General features: G+C 34.4%; 3 protein-coding genes across 3 annotated transcripts; all 3 read left to right on the forward strand.

The window, feature by feature from the left end:
* Window positions 1-15,130: 15,130 nt before the first annotated feature.
* On the forward strand, window positions 15,131-18,671 carry LOC139893441 (uncharacterized). The gene is made up of 6 exons (XM_071876607.1): window positions 15,131-15,487; window positions 16,071-16,229; window positions 16,328-16,465; window positions 16,563-16,679; window positions 16,791-16,877; window positions 18,143-18,671. The coding sequence occupies exons 1-6, from the start codon at window positions 15,131-15,133 to the stop codon at window positions 18,605-18,607; spliced, it is 1,323 nt and encodes a 440-aa protein (XP_071732708.1). The 3' UTR covers window positions 18,608-18,671.
* A 3,450-nt stretch (window positions 18,672-22,121) lies between these two features.
* Window positions 22,122-23,228, forward strand: LOC139893452 (uncharacterized). Its single transcript, XM_071876618.1, has one exon. It carries the CDS (start codon window positions 22,122-22,124, stop codon window positions 23,226-23,228), a length of 1,107 nt encoding a protein of 368 aa, XP_071732719.1.
* A 329-nt stretch (window positions 23,229-23,557) lies between these two features.
* On the forward strand, window positions 23,558-24,298 carry LOC139893463 (uncharacterized). The gene has a single exon (XM_071876629.1). The coding sequence runs from the start codon at window positions 23,558-23,560 to the stop codon at window positions 24,296-24,298; it is 741 nt and encodes a 246-aa protein (XP_071732730.1).
* Window positions 24,299-26,689: the final 2,391 nt, after the last annotated feature.

Below are 26,689 nucleotides of genomic sequence, written 5' to 3' on the forward strand. Positions count from 1 at the left end.
AGCCTTTGTTCTACTACTTCAATTCAGCAAAAACACTTCAATTATAAGCCTTAAAACAACCTAAAATTATCATAAGAAAAACCAAACAAGAACACTTCATGAAGATCATCCATTTCAAGTTTATACTTTCAATCTTTTGAACCCATTTCAAAAACTCTTTGAAGATCAAGAATTATACTTCCTTTCCAGTAGCTTTATCCAAGTAACTTGAGGTAGTAACCTTATTCATAATCTTATTCGATTCATATTCATAAAGCTATCTTATTTTGAGTTATAAATTATAACAACAAGAACATAGTTTGAATGACTTCAAACTTGTTCGCAAACTAAATAGATCCCTCTAAATTGACTTTAAAAACACTTCAAGATTTAACAAGATACAACTTGATTTTACAAAGAACACCTTAAAACTGAATCTACGTCGTCGGAGTGCAACCGGGGGCTGTTTTGGGTTGGATAATTAAAAACCATCTTAAACTTTGAATTGGAAGCTTATATTCTGGAAAAATTATATTTCTTATGAATATGTTAATATATAAAAATCTCATGGTGTAACTCAAAGTGTAAGTGTTTTTGTAAAAATGGTCATCTAGGTGTTGTTTTTACAACGGAAATGATCACTTTCATAAGATTCACCAAAGTTTGACCTATAACCTGTGATTTCGATTGAAAACTAAGGTATTTACAGTTCATATTCATAAATAATGACTCGATCCAAGGAAGTGGCAAGTTGAACCAACAAAAACGGAGTTGTATTGAAGAAACTACGGCTAAAACAAAATTGGGTATCCGAAGCTAGTTTAGCTACAAAATTAATTGAAGTAAAACTAAACTAATCTTATCTTTGCTAATTAATATGATATTTTATATATATTTACTTATGATTTGATTTTATATATTTCAGGACCACCCGTAAACAACACGAGAGGATTAATTATAAGACCTCATGATTGTACGCAACACGTCATTTGACAACACGGTACTTTATGTACGCAACACGTCATTTGACAACACGGTACCATGGGTCGAGATTAATTCCGATCAATACGAATACGATGGAGTCTTTATTTATTTTATTGAGCAACTAATTGTGGACCACTAACATCGGACTGCTAACTACGGACTAATAGATATTAAAAGTATTATAAGTATATACGTAACGATTAATTGAAAAGAAAATATGTTGATATATTATATATATGGTTAGGTTCGTGATATCTATCGGAGACCAAGTCGTGTTAAATATCTTCAAGGCAAAAGTGAGTATATAGTCCCACTTTTAAACTCTAAATATTTTGGGATGAGAATACATGCATTTTATGATTTATGTTATGGACACAAGTGATTAAAAATATATATTCTATGTTGAGTTGTACCACTGGCATACTTCCCTGTAACTTGGTAACTACTATTTACATGCGATATTGTAAACGCGAATCTTGTTGATAGATCTATCGGGCCTGACAACCCCAACCGGACTGGACGACCAGTATTCAACGGTTGCACAGTACTTCGTTTCGGTGACTACACTTGGTACGGTGTAGTGAGATTTCATAATAAAGGGAATATGCGACGTTGATTAAATGTTAAGTATGGTTATCAAGTGCTCAACCACTTAGAATATTTTTATTAAAACGTTTATGTATATGAAATCTTGTGGTCTGTATTTATAACGCTGCTAGCATTAAACCTATATCTCACCAACTTTATGTTGACGTTTAAAGCATGTTTATTCTCAGGTTCCTAGAAGTCTTCCGCTGTTTGAATATATGTTAGAGAAACCATGTGCATGGAGTCATACATGTTTTATTCGAGGAAGCATTGCATTCACAAAATCATCATCGTGTATTTATTTTGATTGCATTGTCAACGGAAGTATTCTTGTAAACTATTATTTACGGTGATTGTCTATATGTAGAAATCATCAGATGTCGAAAACATTGAATTTTAAATATTCATTTATGGTATATATTTTCAAAAGAATGCAATGTTTATAAAACGTATCATATAGAGGTAAAATGCCTCGCGATGTAATCATATGTTATTGTATTCGTCCCTATCAATTGGGTCAGGTCGTTTCATGTGGTATCAGAGCGGTGGTCTTAGCGAACCAGGTCTGCATTAGTGTGTCTAACTGATAAGTTGTTAGGTTGCATTAGTGAGTCTGGACTTCGACCGTGTCTGCATGTCAAAATTTTGCTTATCATTTTGTGTCGAAAATCATCTACTTATCATCCGTAGGAAATTACCTACTTATCATCTTAAGTCTAAACGCGTCTTACTGCATTCATTGCATGAATGGTGTATAGACAAAATTCATATCTTAGCGTATTTTCTAATTCATATCTACGCGTATCTGTTACTGTAAACTTTGTCTGACATATTCCGTAAATCCCTCCGTAATCTACGAGATCTTTTGTTCTATATATGTGGATATTCTATATAATTAGAATACCACCCGATAGCCGGAAAATCATTTCATATTGAAAAATCCTTTATTCAATCATACGAAATGGAACTCGTCACTAGTTCAAGTCCCTCGGATTCCTATATGGAATACCACTCAAGCTCCGAAAGCAGTGTGACCGGAATGGATCAACCAATCAGTCATCATCTATTTTGGATGGATTGGGGATGAGTTCGTAGCCTCCTCAATCATTGGAGACAAGAAGAAGGTGATCCCTTCCATCCACCAAATTGCCCTCTTGACGATGAACCTGAAGCACTTACCGGCGAACCTGTTCGAGAAACCATTTTCTCTCTCATTTCCAGAGTATCTCGTCACGATTATATACTACATCAAATTCTAGATTTTATTTATCCGCTCGTCCGAACCGACAATCACCCCGGTGTAATAGAAGAGGTCAACGAGCTTCGCGCTCGGGTAGTGGCTTTGGAGAATACGGTACGAAGGTTACAAACACCATTAGCAGCATCAGCAGCACAACCAGTACCGTCAATAACATCAACATCGCAAGCCTCAATACCCTAAGCACCAGCAGCATCACCAGCATCAACGTTATCACCATCATCAACATCAACAGGATCATTACCACCACCAATAATCATATCCGCATCACACACCTCAATATCACCATCCGTACCTCGGATATCAACGTCACACGCGCCATAGATACCAAGAAGTACCAACAACAATAAACGATGAAGTATTGATTCATAACTTCATCGGAGAAACATTCTATGGTGATTATGTAATCTCTAAAGACATAGAGATTACCTATTTCTGCCTTAACCATAAATCAGATGAGTGGACAAAAATGATAAAAGGAAGAGTAGAAACCCCGACAAGAATGATGCGTAAGGTACAAGCTAGACTTGTTTTACCAACAGCATCAGCAGTACCCTTAGCCTCACCAACAGAGTCAGTGCTGTCAACATCGTTAGAATCGTCAGCAACTTTAACTTCACAAGCTCCACCAGTTCAAGAATCACCGTGGACATCATCAATAACGCGTATATTGCATCAACGAGTTATGAAGTATTAACTCATTCTTCTGAAGAATTTATATAAATATTTTATATATATGAATTCGGAAACCAAAATAAATTTTTTCATACTAAGCTATTAAGTATGAATTGAAAAAGGGTAGATACTACTCGTTTAAATTCATACTACAAATATGCAATGATGTACGTCCTTCGTCAACAACTTAATCATCATTAACTACAATCCCTGTTTCAATTCAATGAATTCCGTTTTATAATAAACCAAGTGCATTATTCAATAATATGTTTGATTTTACACTTTCATCTTCAATGTACTCGAAGCTTACTGGGAAACAACATTCATATCTTGCGAAGTTAGCAAGAGTTCAATGAGTATCAGCATGATTCACTAAGGAAATATATATAAGAATAAATAATGAAGTATTGATCCATAACTTCATTAATATTCTGTGAAGAATATGTGGTTCCTAATCATTTTAGAGATTACTTATTCTAGCTCAAACCAAAAATCAAATGAGTCTAATATTATATTGACTTATTAAATTCATGATTACATCTGAAGAAGATATATATGTACATATATTTTCATAAAGATTGTAATAAAATTTTCTGGTACAAAACATTACTTGTGAATTTTTTTTTAACGGGTAGGTAATACCCGAGAGATATATAAATTCACAATTAATATGATTATATTCTTCGACTCTGATTCAACAATCATCAACTATACTCACTACCTTCACAATAATATACATTCTTTCATAGAAATCAAAACAACCATTCTCATCCAAATTTGATTACGACAAAACGAAATCCAAGTCAAGACTTAACAGAAGACATCACTCTTAAGACTCTTACATCTTTCAAAACTATACTTTGACTTCAAAACTATGCTAGAACATCATTCGATTCTTGGAACCCAGAAAAATATTTGTATCATTCAAAGTCCTAAAACATCATATGTATATTAACAATTACAATCTATGATCAAACCCTTCGAAATTCCTGAAGACACTTCAAATAATGGACAATCAAGATGATGATCCAACCACACATTACCCGCAGTCTTGCACCTGAAAAGCTCTCGAAACCAAGGACATAATTTAACAAGTATCCGCGTTAAATCTTTTAGCATTTATTAGCAAAAATAACTTTGCAATTCCTTTTCAAAATAGCAAATTTTGTCACAGTTTCAGCAAGTCAACCTCGACTTTCCATTCGAAGTAGCCTTAATATAACCTGTAATACATACGATTACCTTTTTGTTACCAGGGAACCTTTTATATTCCACGACATTATCAACAGATGTACCAGTAACTCGTTACCCCTTTGGCGGAATCAACAATTGGTATTTTGAAATCTCGCAGCATTTCTATTTCAGCAGTTATATATATATATATATATATATATATATATATATATATATATATATATATATATATATATATATATATATATATATATATATATACAACGTCTATCCCCAAGAATTACATATTTCAAATGTGAAGTTTCTGAAAAATGCTCCAGTCTACGAATTAGTGCTATGAAGTTTTGGAAAAGACTGATAAAGTGGTAAAGACAGTAGACAACAATTACGGTCAGAAGTTTGATAATAAAGAATAATAGATTGGAAAAGCTCGAACGAAAAATTTGGTACTGGAAAACGGATTGAGCAAAGTATAAAGGAGGTCGTGGACAAATCACAATGACGAAATCTACCTTCAAAGGATTCAAATGATTCAGTGTCTGCTGAAACCGTTAGTAAGAACCTTACTCCTTATTCTAAACCTTCACAGACAGATTTTCCGCGTCATTCCCTGATCTTAGATATTCTAAGATATCATCGTATCTTTCATTATAAATATCTCCGATATTCCTGAAGATATATTCCCAACTATCCTCATCAAAAATCATTTATCTCTTCACAATATCTGCGTTACAACATAAAAGAAACTGTGTTAGTTTTTAAATTCTGAAAAATTCGAGTTTAAAATATGAATGTTTTGAAGTAGTGTTGGAAACTGAAGCATGAATTAGTATAATATAATGACACTTGATCATCGTGATTATATTACAGTAATTCATGCTGAGTTTCTAAATGGAACATAATGATTTACAGATCATAACGTCACCATGTGCCATGTTACACAACTCTTACATTCTACCCAATCTCCAAACATATTAAGAACATATCTCCTTGATAATTCTATCTTTTCGGACATTCTGGTAACTTACTAAATCAAGATCGTGCAATTACTATTTCCTTCTTAGAACATTAACTATGTTTATTTCAAAATCCATACCTACGAATTCCGGACCATTATTCGCTTGACTCGAAGTAGGGAAGAGGAAACAGAAGTATGGAACTGTTGAATATAAAAGAAAATATAAAGCTCGACAATAACAAATAAATTACAAACCGTGTATATCAATACGTTTTGCAATGTAAAGGCACGAGAGAATTAACAATACTATAACCCCAAGGTAATAGTAGAAATAAATAAAATCCTTCGGTGGTAGATGAAAAAGAAGAATGACAGAGATGAAAGTTAAGAGTATATCCAGGATCAATACTGGATGAAGCATACTGATAAATGTTTTAAAGTATGAATTGACGGAGGAATAATAGAAGGTATGAGTTGTAAGGAAATGAAGGGAGGTGGATTTATAGTAAAAGATCCGACAGAGCAATCAAAATAGATGATCGCATTTAAAGCGGATTCTAATTTCCTTGATTATCGAAGAATCAAATCTCATTATGAAGATTTTACTCCAAATCTCTTGAACTTGGAAATCAATCCTATCTACGTCAAAAGATATGACGAATCTATACCTACTCATTTCACCCTTTGGTGATAACCTCACTCGTACTCTTCACAAAAATCAAATTGCTTTATCAATATTACTTGATGATAATAAAACTCTAATTTCCAACTCGTATACGTCATGAAAACATACTTATTGTCTTCCATGACCATCCCATTCAAATTTCGGGACGAAATTTCTTTAACGGGTAGGTACTGTGACGACCCGAAAAATTTCAACTTATTTTAAACCAATTCTCTATATGATTTAATAATTTCGTCATGATAAGCAATGAATTTTGACAAGTTTTAAGACTTTTGAAATGAGTTTTATACAAACAATTGACCATCCATTTGTCCGACGATTCACGAACGTCATAACTTGTATTAATTATATACTTATGTATATATATGGATTATATCTAACTTGAATATATGATAATTAAGTATCTCATTAAATATATTAACAATTGATTATATAAATAAAATGAGACTACTAACTTAAGGACTTCGAAACGATATATATATATATATATATATATATATATATATATATATATATATATATATATATATATATATATATATATATATATATATATATATATATATGTGTGTGTGTGTGTGTGTGTGTGTGTGTGTGTGTGTGTGTGTATATATACGTATATGTATATGTATATATATGTTATAACTTCTAAGTTAAAATAAATATATATGTACTGTATTAAGATGTATTAATACACAGTTTCTAGATGTATTTACTATTAGAATATACTAATAGGAAAACATCATTTTCAACCTTTTATTATGGAAAATGACATCCTTGTTATTACATATGACTCTGAGACATCTTTAAACACATAAACAAAATAATTTTGTATTTATACCCGTATTATACACAACTTCTGAATGTATTTACTATTCGTATATACCAATAGTAAAACATCATTTTTAACCTTTTTAATCATGGGGGAGACATGTTTAACAACTCTTAACATCTAGTATTAAACTTCTAGCTAAAATTTCAACTTGGAATCTCTTTATATCTATATATATATATATGACATTTTATATATCTATATCTATATCATTTCCATTTCAATTTTTATTCTAAGATTTTACTCCCTAAAAACACACACTTGAAAGCCTTTGTTCTACTACTTCAATTCAGCAAAAACACTTCAATTATAAGCCTTAAAACAACCTAAAATTATCATAAGAAAAACCAAACAAGAACACTTCATGAAGATCATCCATTTCAAGTTTATACTTTCAATCTTTTGAACCCATTTCAAAAACTCTTTGAAGATCAAGAATTATACTTCCTTTCCAGTATCTTTATCCAAGTAACTTGAGGTAGTAACCTTATTCATAATCTTATTCGATTCATATTCATAAAGCTATCTTATTTTGAGTTATAAATTATAACAACAAGAACATAGTTTGAATGACTTCAAACTTGTTCGCAAACTAAATAGATCCTTCTAAATTGACTTTAAAAACACTTCAAGACCTGTAATATATCATAATGATATGCTAACTTAACAAGATACAACTTGATTTTACAAAGAACACCTTAAAACTGAATCTACGTCGTCGGAGTGCAACCGGGGGCTGTTTTGGGTTGGATAATTAAAAACCATCTTAAACTTTGAATTGGAAGCTTATATTCTGGAAAAATTATATTTCTTATGAATATGTTAATATATAAAAATCTCATGGTGTAACTCAAAGTGTAAGTGTTTTTGTAAAAATGATCATCTAGGTGTTGTTTTTACAACGGAAATGATCACTTTCATAAGATTCACCAAAGTTTGACCTATAACCTGTGATTTCGATTGCAAACTAAGGTATTTACAGTTCATATTCATAAATAATGACTCGATCCAAGGAAGTGGCAAGTTGAACCAACAAAAACGGAGTTGTATTGAAGAAACTACGGCTAAAACAAAATTGGGTATCCGAAGCTAGTTTAGCTACGAAATTAATTGAAGTAAAACTAAACTAATCTTATCTTTGCTAATTAATATGATATTTTATATATATTTACTTATGATTTGATTTTATATATTTCAGGACCACCCGTAAACAACACGAGAGGATTAATTATAAGACCTCATGATTGTACGCAACACGTCATTTGACAACACGATACTTTATGTACGCAACACGTCATTTGACAACACGGTACCATGGGTCGAGATTAATTCCGATCAATACGAATACGATGGAGTCTTTATTTATTTTATTGAGCAACTAATTGTGGACCACTAACATCGGACTGCTAACTACGGACTAATAGATATTAAAAGTATTATAAGTATATACGTAACGATTAATTGAAAAGAAAATATGTTGATATATTATATATATGGTTAGGTTCGTGATATCTATCGGAGACCAAGTCGTGTTAAATATCTTCAAGGCAAAAGTGAGTATATAGTCCCACTTTTAAACTCTAAATATTTTGGGATGAGAATACATGCATTTTATGATTTATGTTATGGACACAAGTGATTAAAAATATATATTCTACGTTGAGTTGTACCACTGGCATACTTCCCTGTAACTTGGTAACTACTATTTACATGCGATATTGTAAACGCGAATCCTGTTGATAGATCTATCGGGCCTGACAACCCCAACCGGACTGGACGACCAGTATTCAACGGTTGCACAGTACTTCGTTTCGGTGACTACACTTGGTACGGTGTAGTGAGATTTCATAATAAAGGGAATATGCGACGTTGATTAAATGTTAAGTATGATTATCAAGTGCTCAACCACTTAGAATATTTTTATTAAAACGTTTATGTATATGAAATCTTGTGGTCTATATTTATAACGCTGCTAGCATTAAACCTATATCTCACCAACTTTATGTTGACGTTTAAAGCATGTTTATTCTCAGGTTCCTAGAAGTCTTCCGCTGTTTGAATATATGTTAGAGAAACCATGTGCATGGAGTCATACATGTTTTATTCGAGGAAGCATTGCATTCACAAAATCATCACCGTGTATTTATTTTGCTTGCATTGTCAACAGAAGTATTCTTGTAAACTATTATTTACGGTGATTGTCTATATGTAGAAATCATCAGATGTCGAAAACATTGAATTTTAAATATTCATTTATGGTATATCTTTTCAAAAGAATGCAATGTTTATAAAACGTATCATATAGAGGTAAAATGCCTCGCGATGTAATCATATGTTATTGTATTCGTCCCTATCGATTGGGTCGGGTCGTTTCATAGAACTTGAGCTTTCTAGGATCGTTGAGGGTGTCGGGAACTCAGTGCGAGTTTGGTAACCGACGGAAGTTATCGAGCTAGTGGGAGTTAGTCAACTAGTAGAGTTGTGGAGATGCTTATGCGACGTTGTCTCCAATATTAGCGTGATGATTCCGGGTAACACTAGGGCTTCTAGTACTTGTTTTACTCTCCGATGGCAAAAAATATTGTGACTGGCTGGTGGTACGAACAAAGTTTCTTCTCGAGTAACCGCGGTTTTATTTCTTACTCGTATAGTGGGAGCGTGCTTGAGATGAGAAGATGGGTTTGTGATATTCATAATGTAGTGACCCGAACTTTTCCATGATTATATATTATATGAGATTAATATTTACATGAATAAATGTTTCTAACATGTTAAGCAATCAAACTTGTTAAGACTTGATTATTTGAAATGAGTTTCATGTAGACAATTGACCACTCAAGTTGACCGACGATTCATGAACGTTATAACTTGTATATGATATGATATTATATATATGAACATATATATATGTTTAACATGATGAAATGATAATTAAAGTATCTCATTATGAATATTAACAATGAACCTTATACATAAAACAAGACTACTAACTTAAGAAATTCAAAACGATATCTATACGTAACGATTATCGTTGTAATAACGTCTTAATATTTATATATCATATTAAGATATATTAGTACATCATGTTATCATGATAATGTAACAATTTAACATCTCATTAAATATAATAACAATGGGATTAATTACATTTAACAGAATCGTTAACTTAAATGTTTCAAAACAACACTTACATGTAACGACTAACGATGACTTAACGACTCAGTTAAAATGTACATACATGTAGTGTATTAAGATGTATTAGTACACTTTTGAAAGACTTCAAGACACATATCAAAGTACTTCTATTTAGCAAAAATGCTTACAATTACATTCTCATTCATTTTCATCAACAATTCTACTCGTATGCACCCATATTCGTACTCGTACAATACCCAGCTTCTAAATGTATTTACTATTGATATATACACTCCAATGATCAGATCTTAGCAGCCCTTGTGAGTCACCTAAACATGTGAGAACCATCATTTGGCAACTAGCATGAAATATCTCACAAAACTACAAAAAATATTATAAATCATTCATGAATTATTTACAAGAAAACAAACTTACACATCCTTTATATCTAATCCATGAGTCACGACCAAAAACACGTACAAACACTTTCATTCTTCAATTTTCTTCATCTAATTGATCTCTCTCAAGTTCTATCTTCAAGTTCTAAGTGTTCTTCATAGATTCTATAAGTTCTAGTTTCATAAAATCAAGAGCACTTCCAAGTTTGCAAGTTTACTTCCAAGCTTTCTAATTCATTCCAAGTAATCATCTAAGTTCAAGGAACCCTTGTTACTTACAATAGGTTATCATTCTAATACAAGGTAATACTCATATTCAAACTTTGATTCAATTTCTGTAACTATAAACTATCTTAATTCGAGTAAAAATCTTACTTGAACTTGTTTTCGTGTCATGATTCTACTTCAAGAACTTTCAAGCCATCCAAGATCCTTTGAAGTTAGATCATTTCTTGTCACTTCCAGTAGGTTTACCTACTAAACTTGAGGTAGTAATGATGTTCATAAAATCATCCGATTCATATATATATAACTATCTTATTCGAAGATTTAAACTTCTAATCACTAGAACATAGTTTAGTTAATTCTAAACTTGTTCGCAAACAAAAATTAATCCTTCTAACTTGACTTTTAAAATCCACTAAACACATGTTCTATATCTATATGATATGCTAACTTAATGATTTAAAACCTGGAAACACGAAGAACACCGTAAAACCGGACATACGCCGTCGTAGTGAAACCGGGGGCTGTTTTGGGTTAGATAATTAAAAACTATGATAAACTTTGATTTAAAAATTGTTCTTCTGGGAAAATGATTTTTCTTATGAACATGAAACTATATCCAATAATCATGGTTAAACTCAAAGTGGAAGTATGTTTTTCAAAATGGTCATCAAGACGTCGTTCTTTCGACTGAAATGACTATCTCTACAAAAATGACTTGTAACCTGTATTTTCGACTATAAACCTATAATTTTTCTGTTTAGTTTCATAAAATACAGTTCAATATGAAACCATAGCAAGTTTATTTACACAAAATGGATTTAAAACGAAGAAGTTATGGGTAAAACAAAATTGGTTAAAAATGGTTAATTTGACTACGGGATGAATTGAAAAAAATCTATACTAACCATATCCTAACTAACTTATATTGTATTATACATCTATTCTAACATATATTATGTAATCATGATAGACCATAGACACGTATACTATGTTTTGACATATCATATCGACGTCATCTATTTATATTATTTGGAACAACCATATACACTCTATATGCGGTAATGTTCGAGTTAACTATACAGGGTTGAGGTTGATTCTAAAATAATATATATACTTTTAGTTGTGATCGAGTCTGAGACTTGTATACACTGGGTCGTGGATTGATTCGAGATAATATATATTGATTTATTTCTGTACTACTAACTATGGACAAATAATTGTGGACTACGAACGTTGGACTGTTAACTTAACAAACTTAAATCGTTAAAACATAATAAAACTTATTGTGAATATATTTGGATCATACTTTGATATATATGTATATATTTGTTATAGGTTCGTGAATCGACCAGTGGCCAAGTGTTATTTTCCAACGAAGTGATAATCTGTGAAAGTGAATTATAGTCCCATTTTTACTATCGAATATTTTTGGGATGAGAATACATGTAGTTTTATAAATGATTTACAAAATAGACACAAGTACTTGAAAATTACATTCTATGATTGAATTATCTTATTGAATATCACTCTTTTGCTTGGTAACCTAAGAATTAGTGAACGCCACTAATTGACGCGAATCCTGAAGATAGATCTATGGGCCTAACGAACCCCATCCAGGTTATGGATGCTTTAGTACTTCGATTTTTATATACAGATGAGTGTACCTGTATATTTGGGGATATTCTATATGCATTTGTTAATGTCGGTTACCAGGTGTTCTTCATATGAATGATTTTTATACAGATGAGTGTTCCTGTATTATATTTTTTTTTACAGATGAGTGTTCCTGCAGTTAATTATGAAAAATGAAATCTTGTGGTCTATTAATATAATTTGATATATAGGTTAAACATATAGCTCACCAACATTTTTGTTGACGTTTAAAGCATGTTTAGTCTCAGGTGATTATTAAGAGCTTCCGCTGTTGCATGCTAAATAAAGACAGGATTGGAGTCTGCATGCTTGTACAATATTGTTTAAAAACTGCATTCGAAGACTTAAGTTGTTGTGTAATATTATTGTAAACTATTATGTAATGGTCGTGTGAAAACGCTACATTTTAGATTATCATTATTTGATAATCTTCGTAATATTTAAACCTTTATCGCAAATATAAAGGTTATGGTTTGTTTCAAAAATCGAATGCAGTCTTTGAAAAAGGTCTCATATAGAGGTCAAAACCTCGCAACGAAATCAATTAATATGAAACGTTTATAATTATTATGAACGGGACATTTCACATAACTATGAGGAGGTCAGTGTACCAGCGAGAAAGCGGAAAGATGAAAAGTTAGTAGATTTCGAGGTTGTGATTGCGTTCTCACTGGAGCCTTGATAAAGAGTCTATGAGGGCGTCTGTTGGATTTTTTGATTGCTGGGAAGGAAAATCATAGATAGACGGTTAAATCTTGTACGAGGGTGATAGTTGACATGTGTGTTTGGGATTGGACATGTCTAGAGTGATTGGTGAGGCGGGGTAGTCTCATGAAGAATCCTATAATTGAAGAGTCGCATACTTCAATTGGTCTTCCGGTGTAAGAAGATGATCTTCGTGTTAGAAGATGGTGGCGATAGAAAGCGAGATAGCCCAGGCTATTAACTATGAGATTGGATTATCACTCAGCGGTATTTTTGGTGTCGAAAGACTTCACTTGCTCGTAGGCTAACGAGTGAAGTGCAGCGTGATTCAGGTGTCTCATCCGGTGGTATCAAAAAGAGTTGGTAATCACCTAGTCTAGAGTTATTGTGGGTTTGTTTAAACATAGTGATGGGTTGATAAAATGGGTTGTGTTTAGATCATCCTTCAAGTGGGAGATTGTTGGATGTGTGAAGGATATCAAAACAACAAGAAAAGTACGTTTTAGTGTTAAGGCGCGCCGTGGCTCATTAAGGCGCGTCATGGCTCAACACTTGGATTGAGGTTCGAAGGTTGCAATGCTGTCAGTTTTGAAATCATGTTTTAAGCCACGGCGCGGCTACTTTAGCCGCGACGCGGCTTAAGCTTATCCGGGAGCCTGACGAGGAAAAAACACGTTTTCTTGCTCTTTAAGTGGTTTCCTTGTTTAAATTTGCCTATATAAACACCCTATTGTAACCCTAACATATGTGCACGAAAATAATAAAGAATAATCTCTGGTTTGCGCCCGTGGACTAAACATTTCTCCGTGTTTTGGAGTTGGGATATAACCACGTTAAATCCCGTGTCGTTTATGCTTTATATTTATCGTTTATGCTTTTAGATTATTCGTTCGTCGTTCGTGGGTTGTTTGTGATTGACGATACCATAATCACATGTTCTTGTTTGGGTCCTAATTCCTAACAAGTGGTATCAGAGCTCAAAGTTTTGACTTTGAGAGCGATGGCGAATTTGAAAGCAAGTTTCTTCGATATGGTTAGATCAAACGACGAGCTAGGGATTTTGTTTGCAACATGTATCGAGACCGGGTGACTTAGTTGGTCGCGATGAACTCATAGATATGTCTATGTATCCGGGAGAGTTGATCACACAAGATTCGAGTATCGGTTCTTGAAAGTTATTTTGTAATCGGGATGCTGATTGCATCATGATGGTGATTTTTTCACGAAGGGTTACGGAGTCAGAGGTCGGCTCGATGGGTTCGTTGCGGAGAGATTTTTTGGGAGATCCGGGTGTCGGATCTGAGTTCTCGTTCTTCGCAATCCCGTGCGAAAGAATGATTGACTTTCAAATTCGGAGTTCCAGGAGCTGCTGTAGTAGAAAATTCGTAGCAGATTCGTTAACCGTTGAATCGACTTGAGCTTATCTGGGAGCATGACGAGGAAAAACGCGTTTTCTTACTCTTTAAGTGGTTTCTTTATTTAAATTTGTCTATATAAACACCTTTATTGTAATCCTAACATATGTGCACGAAAATAATAATATACATCTTATACACCTATGTTTTCTAAATAATCATCTCATAACGTTTCATTACTAATCCTAAAATAAAATATAAACGGAGTACATTGTAAGAAAAATAAAAATAATCATATGCTTAAAAATTCAAAACCTCGAGAATCCCAACGGCTAGCAACGATCCAAATGTCAATGACCATACAATGTCACAATCACACCCGTTAAACCCCAATTTTTTTTTCCCTCTAATTAAAAAAAAATTCAAATTCTTCAATTTACCAAAAAAAAAAAAAAAAAAAAAAAAAATTCAATTTCACAAATTTACATCACCCAATCACCGTCATGGAAGCCGTCGACGACGGCAATCCACCACCGTTCACCACCTCTCAGTGGATATCGGTTTCCCCATATCCATACCCATCGCCCCGACGACTATCCAGCCACTTTACACCTCCGACCCGACCCGTTAAAGCTGTTAAACATCTAGCATGGGTGTCTTTACAAGGAAGAATTGTAGGGGCTGAAGAAGCAACTTCATCAAAAACAATCGGTGGTTGTTTAAGCGCTAAAGAAACTGTTGCTTGGGAGCTGTTTACTCCGATTCAACGGGTTTTGATTGTGGCGGTTATTGCGGTTGCCGCCGCAAATTCGAAAAAGAATAAATTGATTTGTCAGTTAAAAAAATCGGTTGAAATCAGGGTTAGTTTACTTTCTTTTAATTAATTGAGTTTTTTTAATACTTAAGGATATGAAATCTTTTTGGTTGTTTAGTTTGTTAATGTGCTATTTATCGTATTTTGTGTAACTGAAATTAGGGTTGATGAAGTGAATTTGGTTATTAATTACATATCCTTATTATTTAGTGTAACATATAAAAATGTTAATTGCAAACATGTATGTAATCCCAGTTAGCCCTATCAATTTTATACTTTTTGTGATAATTTAATTGGTACTACAACTACAATTGTACCCTCAAAATTTTGCGTTGGCACGTATTTTTCCGTAAATTATTGGTTTTTCGAGCGGTAACCGTATAATAGGGGAAATATTATCTTATGCTAGTAGCATACAAATTATGTATTCAACTCAAGTTGCTTTAGAAAATGTACATTTTTATACTTATTATTAGCTGCACTGCAGCTAGATAGTATTGAAGTATTGATTAGTCCGTTTACGAATCAGAAATTGATCTGTTTAATGTGTTATCTATCTATGTAAGTTATTATATTAATAAGCAAAAGGTATCAAAAAACATTTATATTGTCACAAACTATTTGTGCAGGATCAAGTGCTCTCAGAAATGCAGAAAAAGCTTGATAACTTGTGTAATCAGGTCAATTATTTCAATGATAGGCCCGATATCTCCTCCTATAGTTTTGAGTTTTCTGATTGTGGGTGTCAACATTGCGATCATCATCAACTTGTATCAGAACACAATGAAGTAAGTATTAATTTTTATTACTCTGTAGTTAATTAACCTTATGTATGTTTGGTTAAAAAATCTTACTGATTTTGCTAATTACATTGATGTTAATTCAGGATATTTCTGCAGCAAAATCTGTTAATGAAGATGAGATGTATAAGTTTAAAATTGCAAATAATGTTGAACAAGAAGAACGTCGCATGTCTGATTTGTCCGATTGGGCTCCCAGTGTGAACTCCTCAACGAGTATTCAGGTATGAACGTGTTGATATATTAGTTTCATGTATGATTTTTTTTATAAGTTACTAATAAAAATAGTAATTTGTCGATTAACTTGGTTATCTTGTAAAGTGGAATACACCAATTGAACAAGATATCGGTAAACTTCAGAAAGAATGTGAAGAAAAAGATGCCACAATTAAAGAGTTATCTGCTTTTCTAAATTCAACTGAGTCTCATAGATCAGAGGTACAATTCAACCGCATATATCGATTTATTGAAATAATAATAATAATTTTAGATGTGTTTTTGTTAACATTGTTTACTCATAATTAATGTATTTTCGTCTGTATAATACAGAGAATTACAGAATTGGAAGATATCATCCGCAGAAAAAACATGCTGATTACAAAGCTTAGGAAGGATATGATGGTTCTTGAACAGAAGGTTCGTGCATCCTAATTTCGCTTTATATTATTATTTTTTTTTTCTATGCTTTTATTATGAAAAAAATTCATGCTTCGTAATGTTTAGAGTTTTGTTATTGTGGAACGCGGCAGGAAAACACAATGTAGTGTCTTTATTTGCACCCATTGTTGTAAAACTCTCCTATTACTCCTTTTTAAGAATATGCCGATCCAAAAATTTTCAAATAATGATTAATTAATCGGTCAAAGTTTGTTAATGGGTCATAATCGGATTTGTTGGTCAAAGTTGGATTTAGTCTGTCAAACTCAAAATAGGTTAACATTTCACTAAGGATTTAAAGTAGACTTTGGAGTATTTGAACTAATGAACGATGAACCATTATGCTTATGTATCTAAACAATTACGTTAAAGCATGGTTTAAAAAAACGGTCGCTTCGTACGCCTTGAGGCGCGCCTCAATGCGATTTTCGAATATTCCGTTTTGAAACGTCCGCCTCAAAGGCCAATTAAAACGTACGCCTCAAAAGGGAGAGGCGGTTCGATTTTGGTACGCATCACAGGTAAGTGAAAAACGTACGCCTCATGTTCACAGCCGGTCAACGTCGGTCAAACAACATTTAACGGTGTCGGAAAACTTAGATGTTGCCGGAATCGAGTAAAGATGAGGAAGGAGAACACGAAAATCAAATAGAAGAGAAGATAGGAAGAAAAAAAATTGAAACCTGTAAAATCCGGTGACCGGAGTTAGGGCTTTTGTTCTTGGAAGAATATTTCGTTAGGCATGGGTTGTTGAAGCATCCCAAAATCAGACATAGTTTAATGAATTCTTTGATGTACTTGTCTGGTACTTGTAATATCAATGGAAGAGAAAAGAATGGAGAATGATCTTTTTAGATCATCATAATAATGATGATGATGTGTATGTAATAAAGAATGAGAAAAGGAAACAAGTGGATCTTTTTAGATCTGGTATAGATATTTTAAGTACGTTGTACTCCGTATATATTTATTTTTTTCTTTTATCAAAGAACAATAATAGCCCCTCAACTTTTACCAAACTTTAATACCAAGAACAAACTAGATATGAACTCTTAAACCTTTAATTAAATGACATTAACAGTCCCTGTTAATTTTTTTATGTATTTTTTTAACTCCGCCTCGAACGTACGCCTCGGTTCGCCTCGAGGCGTACGCCTCGCCTCACAGAGGGAAAACGCCTCGAGGCACGTTTCCGTTTTTTTAAACCTTGCGTTAAAGTTTATCTATACGTTGTTGTGTTTTAGGTAATTCATCTCACGAGGTTCAGAAGACCGTCTACCTCAAAGTCAAATTCGGCCTCGAAAAAGCTTCCTCTACTGACCGACAATTTAATATACGATATGGATAGCACAACGAGCCCATCTGATGATTCAGATTCGTCTGCTAAAAAGAAGCATCGTTTTCCTTTATTGAATAACGTACACAAAGAAAAACGTCATGACGCGATTATGCAGAAACAAAAACCGACATTTCTCAATACTGTTGACCTGGCAGCTAAATCAAGTGAACCACAACCTTTACAATCTGTAATTCCTCTTAAAGAGAAATCGCTTAATCAACAAGTACCTGCCGTCGACAGGTCAAAGTCAAAGTCAAAGTCAAAGTCAAGGGAGTTGAGGTCTGGTTCTGGAAATGATAAGATCAAAAATGGTATAAGTTCACACTCAGCCAAATCTAGAGTTCCTGCAGCACATAAGAGATGGAGTTAAAGATGTTTGCACCTAAAATCAAATTGTTTTTTAGCTTTGAGTTGTTTATAACTTGAAAATATTTACAAGGATTTAGTGATTACCTAGTATTGGTACCATAAACTTTCTAGTTTGACCTTTTTTGCATCTATCTGTTTACACAATAAGTGATGCCTAAGTAGCACACTTGAAAAGGACACATCACCAAAAAAAAATTGAATGCAATTAGTCAATGATGTTGAGGTTTCTAATAATCTATTTTTTCTCTAAACAGCAGCCTACAATTTTCTCCACAAAAAGTAGATAATTCATTATTAAATATCAAGATGTACTTAGATATTCTAAAGTGTGTCAGTTTCTATTAAGATGATAAATCTCCTTTTTTTTTTTTTTTTAACTAATCCTTTTTTATGGTAATAGCTATTTATGAAAAAGGTTTGAATTAATCAAAAAAATTCTTTGAAAAACAGAACCAATAGATTTGAGCTCTTTTTGATAATCTTGTGGTTTAAATGATTGCTATATATGCATATATATAATATAATATATTAGTCCTTTTAACCCATTTCTGTAGTTCAAAAAGAGTGTCTTCAAATTCCTCCAGTACTGTCTAAAGTAGTCAAAATTCAAAGTCATTCTAATGGAGTACCAATTTTGATTTAGTCACTAGTTACATGGTTAATTGACTACTAGTTTCTACTTGATTTAAATATCCAAAGTATATAAATTTATTTTCTAGAAGGCAAAGTATGGAAATTAAAACAGTAAAGTCAAGGTGTAATGTAATACGTAGTATAAATAAGGATTAGAACTTTACGTTATGATTTTAAAATGTTGAGGTGTGGAGAGCGTTGAACAAAAAGACAAACAAGAAATCCAGGACCCTCGCGTTTGGCTAGATGGTGTCCTGGTTCGCAACTCGCAAGGTCCGCAATCAAAGATCATGATCGAGGGTTTTGATGTTTCTGAGATTCACAGCCTCGCGTATCGCGAGAAGAGGGTCGCGAAACGCAACATAGTCCTTGGCCAGAAAGTCATCTTAATTGCTTCTTAATTGCTTCTATATTTATATTCTCCTATAAAGGGTATGTCGATGTATCCAGGAGAGTTTATCGCGCCAACATTGGTCTATGGTTCTCGTGATTTTATGATACAACTAAACTAATGTAGATAGTTGTATTGTAATGGTGATTTTTTGTTTGTGAAGGGTTACGGAGTGAGGGTCAGATCGATGGGATCGTTGCAGAAATTTTTTTCGGGAGATCCGAATGTGGAATTTGAGTTCTCGTTCCTCGCTATCTCGTACAAAGGAATATAAATTCGGATGTTCATGCGCAGCTGGAGGAGAAAATTCATAGTGAGTGCGTTAACCATCGGATAGCCTTGAATTTTAGATTGTAGGTTCAGGACACATATATCTAGATGTGTTAATAATTTGGAGACAATCGGACCATTGGACTTTCATATATGATTTTTCGAACTTTCCGCAGTTTTAGGATGAACTTTTCGGTTTTGTTGAAGCGAGTGCGAGGCGGTTTTGTCTTGTGAAACTTTGGACGATACAGGATGGATTTTCAAGGATGGTGGTTTATTACGGGAGCTCAGGAAGGTGGTCACTCTCAGGTTTGGGTGGTTGGGTAACAAAACGAGAATACGTCCGGGTATTGAAATCGACAGTGGTAGTTATCAGGAAGTTTGATACTTGCGGATTGAAAGGGGGTGACCAAAGAATTTTTTGGTTGGATATTCCAGAGTATGTAGAATATGCGTGCGGGTTTGAGATTCTCTCACTAGCGAAATTGGTTAGCAAAGGGTGTCGGATAGATCGCGCTCGACTGTTGTTAGCGTTGTGGTTGATGATTGATTCATCAAATGAGCGGTTTCTTTGAGGGTTACCAATTAGGAGTCTTTGGGTGATGAAGTAGTGGATAATCTATAAGTCCCGAAACTTGAGCTTCGTGGATATTGATGAGGGTGTCGGGGACTCGGTGTGAGTTTGGTAACCGACGAAAGTATCGGGCTAGTGGGAGTTATGGAGACGGTAATGCGAATTGGTTCTATAAATTTTCGCGAGATTAGTACATTGATTCTAGAACACTAGGAGACTCAAGTACTTGTTTTACTTTCCAATGGCAAATTAATTTACGATTGACCGCTGGTACGAACCATGTTTCTTCTCCGGTAGCCGCGATTTATTTCTTACTCGTACATTGAGAGCGTGCTTGGGAATGGGGAGATGGGTTTGTGAATTCATAGCTCTATGAGGTGGGTCAACATACCAGCGTGAAATTAGAAGTTGAAAGGAGTAGATTTCGAGGTTGTGACTGTGTTCTCACTAGTTACTTGATGAATAGTTTACAGATGTGTCTGTTAGATTCTCTGATTGTTGGGAGGTAAAACCATAGATAGACGTGAAAATCTGTACAGGTGATAGTTGACATGTCGATGGAACGATTGGATGTGTCTAGAGCGATGAGTGAGGCGGTGAAGTTGTCTGGTAAATCTTGTAATTGAAGCCTATCATATTTCAATGCATCTTATGTGTAATAAAATGATCTTCTATTGTAAGAAGATGGTGGTGCAAGAAACCGAGATGGCCCAAGCGAGTAACAAAGATTGGATTATAGCTTAACATTTTATGTGTTGAAAGTCTTCCTTCCCAAGGTGTGGAAGAGCGACGTGTCCCGGATGGTTATCCGTCGGTGTTCAAAAGGAGTCTTATAATCATGTGATCGAAAGTTATTGTGTTTGATTAAGCAACTATGATAGTTGAAGCGGTTTTGATTTCTTATTTCAATTAGGTATGTTGAAGAGCTCTTTATTAAAATTCTACCAGCTCGACGTGCTCGGAGTGTGCGTGTCCCAATTGCTCTTGGCGTTATACATGGGGTTCCTTCACGAAGTTGGAATGGGGATTAGTGTAGGCTTTGTTAAAAATTTCAAAATGGGATATTGTTGAGGTGTAGAGAGTGTTGAACAAAAAGGCAAGGAACAATAAATATAGGGACCCTCGTGTTTTGCGAGGTGGTGCCCCGATTTGTGAGGTCAATAGATAAAATGCGAAGATCATGATCGAGGGTTTTGTTGTTTTCGAGATTCACAGCCTCGCGTATCGTGAGAAGAGGTTCATGAAACGCGACAACTCCTTGGCCAGCAAGTCGATTTTAATTGTTCCCATATTCGTATTCTCTTATGAATTGTAACCTTATCCTCCTGTTTATGGTGTGCACGATAATATTAGTGAAAAATCTCTGGTTTGCACCCGTGATATATACCATTCTCTATGTTTGAAGTTAGGATATAATCATGTTAAATCCTTGTGTCGTTTTACACATTTATCGTTGTTTATTCATTCGTTTGTTATATGTAAGTGTAATTCAATTACACAAGTCTTTTGTGGATTGAGTTTTTGCTAACGAGTGTATCATGTTGATCCATAAAAAAAGGCTCACGCTCCAAAAAATTCGGGCGATTAGGGTTTCCAGCCCGTCACCATTTTTTTCCACGCAATCAAGGTATTCTTCGACGTTTTTTCATGGGGGGAAGACGCTGGTATCAGAAGGATGATGAAGGATATACGTTTCAGGTACGTAATGGGAATCGTAAACCTATTGATAACCCTTATCGTGTGAATCCATCCAAAGAATTGATCACGTTTTATATAACTAACCTGCCTGATTCTTTGGACCGTAATGGATTATGGAACGTGTGTAAGGACTATGGGATGATTGTTTCATCTTATGTTGCTTTCAAAAAGTCGAAGTTTGGATCTAGGTTTGGGTTTGTTCGTTTTGCTAATGTCAAAGACCCGATTGCATTAGCTAAATCCCTATCTTCTATCCAAGTACAGAAGATGAATTTGTTTGCAAGGGTGGCTAGATTCCAACGTGGACAAGAAAACTTCAGGGATTCGAAACCTAAACCTTCTGTTCAGGGACAGGCGAGCAAGTCTTATGCAAAGGAGTCGACACAGAATAGTGATCATGGTTCTTATGCGAATGTAACAGCGAATGTTTATCACTCTAAGCCAACAAGGGAGCCTGCTGTACCTAGGAAGAAAGCCGTGTTACTTGAACATGATCTTGTACAGCTATCGAATCCTATGGATACTGTTATGGTAAAGTTGAAAGATATTCAATCTTTACCTACTTTTGGGATGGTTTTAAAGGAGGAAGGTTTCCATGATGTCTCAATTCATTATATTGGGGGTTTATGGATTTGGTGTGAGTTCGATTCTGTGGATGCTTGTGCAGCTTTCAAAATTAATACGAACCTTAGAGTATTTTATGCTTTTGCAAGGCCTGTTGTTAATAATTTTGTTATGGATGAAAGATTAACGTGGATTGAGATTTCGGGCATGCCACTTTGTGCTTGGAAATCTAGTGCGTTTAAGAAAGTTGCTTCTTTAATTGGGAGATTTATCTTTTTCGATAAGGAGAGTTGTGATGTTATGAGTCTTGGCAGGCTGTGTATTGCTGCTAGGCAGAAAAATTGGATTAATGAATGGGTGACTGTTGAAGTAAACGGGGTCTGCTACGATGTACATGTGCATGAGGTCGGCTCTTGGACTTACAAATTAGAAGGAGATAAGAATAATGATAAAGAAGATGATGAATCTGAAACGCCTTCGGATACTTACTAATCATCGGTTGATGAAACCGATTTTGAAAAAAACTCCGAAGGAAAGGCATATGGTGGGTGTAATCAGACTGAGGAGAATTCAGGTGTGGGGGATAGTTCGGGAAGAAAGGAAAGGATGAAGTCATCATCTACTTCTATGGGTGGCATAAATACGAAATTTGATTCGGGGTGTAACTCATTTCCAGATTATAAGAAATGTGAGCAAAAATGGTCACTTGAAGAAGAAAAATTGTTTATGTCGATTGGACAAAAGATTGGATTTGATGATGTCAAAACCCGAGAGTTATATGAGAAATTGATGGGTTCAGTGGGGATCACCATGGTTAATCAATGAGATTACTTTCGATTAATATAAGGGGGTGTAAGAAAAGGAAGAAAAGGGTGTGGATAAAAGAAATGTGTTATGCGAATAACATTCAATTTTTAGGAGTGCAAGAATCTAAGATGGAAAGGTTGGAGTTATTTCGTATCAAGTCAATGTGGGGAAACTATTCGATTGATTATGCATGCTCGTTATCGAGGGGTATGTCCGGTGGCATCGTTTCTATATGGGACCCTAGTTTTTTTGTTAAAGATAGGGTGTGGAGTGATGAAAATTATGTTATTGTCAAAGGTAAATGGGTGGGCTCGGATGTTGATTATTTCATGATTAATGTATACGGTCCTCATAACTCAAATGCCAAGGCAAGTTTATGGGATCGTTTGTATACATTTATGTCGAATAACATAGGGGAATATGTGTTGTTCGGGGATATGAATGAGGTTAGATCGAATGAAGAGAGGTTCGGTTCAGCATTTAATAGTAATGAGGCAAGGGTGTTTAATTCTTTTATCGACAATACCGGGTTGATTGACGTTCAGTTAAATGGTAGAAGATTTACTTGGATGAATAAAGTAGCTTCTAAAATGAGTAGGATTGATCGTGTTTTGGTCTCTTCGAATACGTTTATTAATGGTGATGATTACAAGTTGGAAGTTCTTAATAGGGTTCATTCGGATCATTTCCCTTTGTTGTTGCATGATAAAAAAGTCGATTTTGGCCCGATCCCTTTCAAGTTTTTTCACTCTTAGATAGAAATGGATGGTTTTAAGGAGTTGATTCAAAATTCCATTGATTCGCAAGCGTTTAAAGATTCAGGTGCCTTTAATGATAAATTAAAGGTATTGAAGGGTGTTATTAAATCGTGGATAAAGGTGAAAAGGGTAGAAATGAAAGCTCGTTCAAGAATTATGGTTGAGAAGATAGGTGAGATTGAGAAAAAGATTGATGAAAATTCCGTGTCCGAAGAAGAGCGAAAAGAAAGATTAGACTTATTGAATGAGGTTAACAAATTTCATAAGATCGAAGAGAAAGATATCATTCAAAAATCTAAAATTAAATGGAATGTAGAAGGGGATGAGAACTCGAAATATTTCCATGGAATGTTAAAGCATCGAAGAGGAAAACAAGTGATTCAAGGTATTGCTTTAAACGGAGTGTGGGTAACGGATCCTTTGTTAATAAAAAATGCTTTCAAATAATTCTATGCGACTAAGTTTAGCTCGGTGTCGGCTGTGGAAGCCACTGTTTTCGAACAGCAGCTTTTTGCTTCTTCATCCTGATTGTCTGATGCCAATAACGAGGCATTGCAAGCTGAGATATCGGAAGAGGAAATTAAGGCTGTAGTGTGGGATTGAGGTAATGACAAGTCGCCGGGTCCAGATGGGTATTCTTTTCTTTTTATTAAGAGATTTTGGGAGTATGTAAAAGTCGATTTGGTCAGCTCGATTAAAACTGCATTTTCAGAATATCAGTTACCTAAAGGTGCGTGCTCCGCGTTTATTACTCTCATTCCTAAAGTGTCTAATCCGTTGTGTATTAAAGATTTTCGGCCTATCTCTTTAATTGGAATTCAATACAAGATAATGTCTAAACTTTTGGCTAACCGTTTAGCGAGAGTTATTGATAAGGTTATTTCGCATGAACAATCGGCATTTATTAAAGGTAGACAATTCTTAGACGGTCCGCTTATTGTAAGTGAATTGTTGAATTGGTTTAAAGCTAAAAAAGACAACTTATGATATTTAAAGTTGATTTTGAAAAAGCTTATGGCACGGTAGATTGGGAGTTTTTAGATCGAATGTTCATTATGTTGGGTTTTAGTTCGACATGGAGGAATTGGATAAAAATGTGCTTGCATAATTCGAGATCCTCCATCTTAATTAATGGGAGTCCGACTAGTGAATTTCGTTTATATCGTGGTCTTCGTCAAGGAGACCCGATCAGCCCGTTTTTATTTCTTATAGTTATGGAAGGGTTACACTTATTGTTGAAAGCTAAGGTGGAAGCGGGTTTGATTAATGGTGTGAAAGTTGGTAATTCAAATGTCAATATTTCACACTTGTTTTATGCGGATGATGCTATCATTTTGTCGGAATGGAATAGATCTAGCTTGGATAATACATTGGTGGCTCTTAATGAGTTTCATTCGATGTCGGGGTTAAAAATTAATGTGGCTAAATCACACCTTTATGGTCTTGGGGTTGATGACTTGCAACTTGATGCTTGTGTGCTCGATATGGGATGCTCGAAAGGTACGTTTCCATTTACCTACTTAGGTTTACCTATTGGTATTAACATGAATGTTATTGCTAACTGGAAACCTTTAGAATCACGTTTTCGTAAAAAATTATCGGGGTGGAATGCGAAACTACTATCGATCGGTGGTAGATTAACGTTAATAAAGGCGGTTATGGGAAGTTTAGGAGTGTATTATCTTTCGTTATTTAAATGCCCGGAAATGGTTCTTGATAAATTAGAAAGTCTACGTGCTGGTTTTTTTTTGGGGATGTCTGAAAATGAAAGGAAAATTCATTGGGTAGCTTGGGATCAAGTTCTTAGTTCTCATGACAAAGGGGGTTTGGAAGTTGGTAGTTTACGTGCTTACAATTATGGTCTTTTATTTAAGTGGTTATGGAGATTTGTTAACTCCCCGAACTCGTTATGGGTGTTGATTGTAAAGTCTTTATATGAGGCAAAAGCAGGTTTAGATGGGTCCTTGATTCAACATAAAGGTGTATGGTATAACATTATTAATTCGTTTAATAAATGTAAAAGCAAAGGTCTCTTACCTTCTAATGTGATTAGAGCTAAAGTTGGTAATGGTCAATCGACTCTTTTGTGGAAAGATAACTGGTTAGGTACTGGAGCGTTGAAAGAGAAATATGGTCGTTTGTTTCACTTAGATACGAATGAAGATTGTGTTATCGCGGATCGTATAGATGTCGAAGGTTGGAAGTGGTCTTGGAAGCGAGATATTGGGTCTCGAAACTTGGTTTTACTTGCGGAACTGATTTCAAGTGTTGGTGATGTTTCGTTGTCGGACTCGTGTGATTCATGGCAATGGTCTCTTGATAATAATTTTGAATATACGGTTTGTGATACGAGGTTATATTTGGATGACAAATTACTACCCACAAACA

Source organism: Rutidosis leptorrhynchoides, chromosome 1 (genome assembly GCF_046630445.1).
Source record: "Rutidosis leptorrhynchoides isolate AG116_Rl617_1_P2 chromosome 1, CSIRO_AGI_Rlap_v1, whole genome shotgun sequence".
Classification (NCBI taxonomy): Eukaryota; Viridiplantae; Streptophyta; class Magnoliopsida; order Asterales; family Asteraceae; genus Rutidosis; species Rutidosis leptorrhynchoides.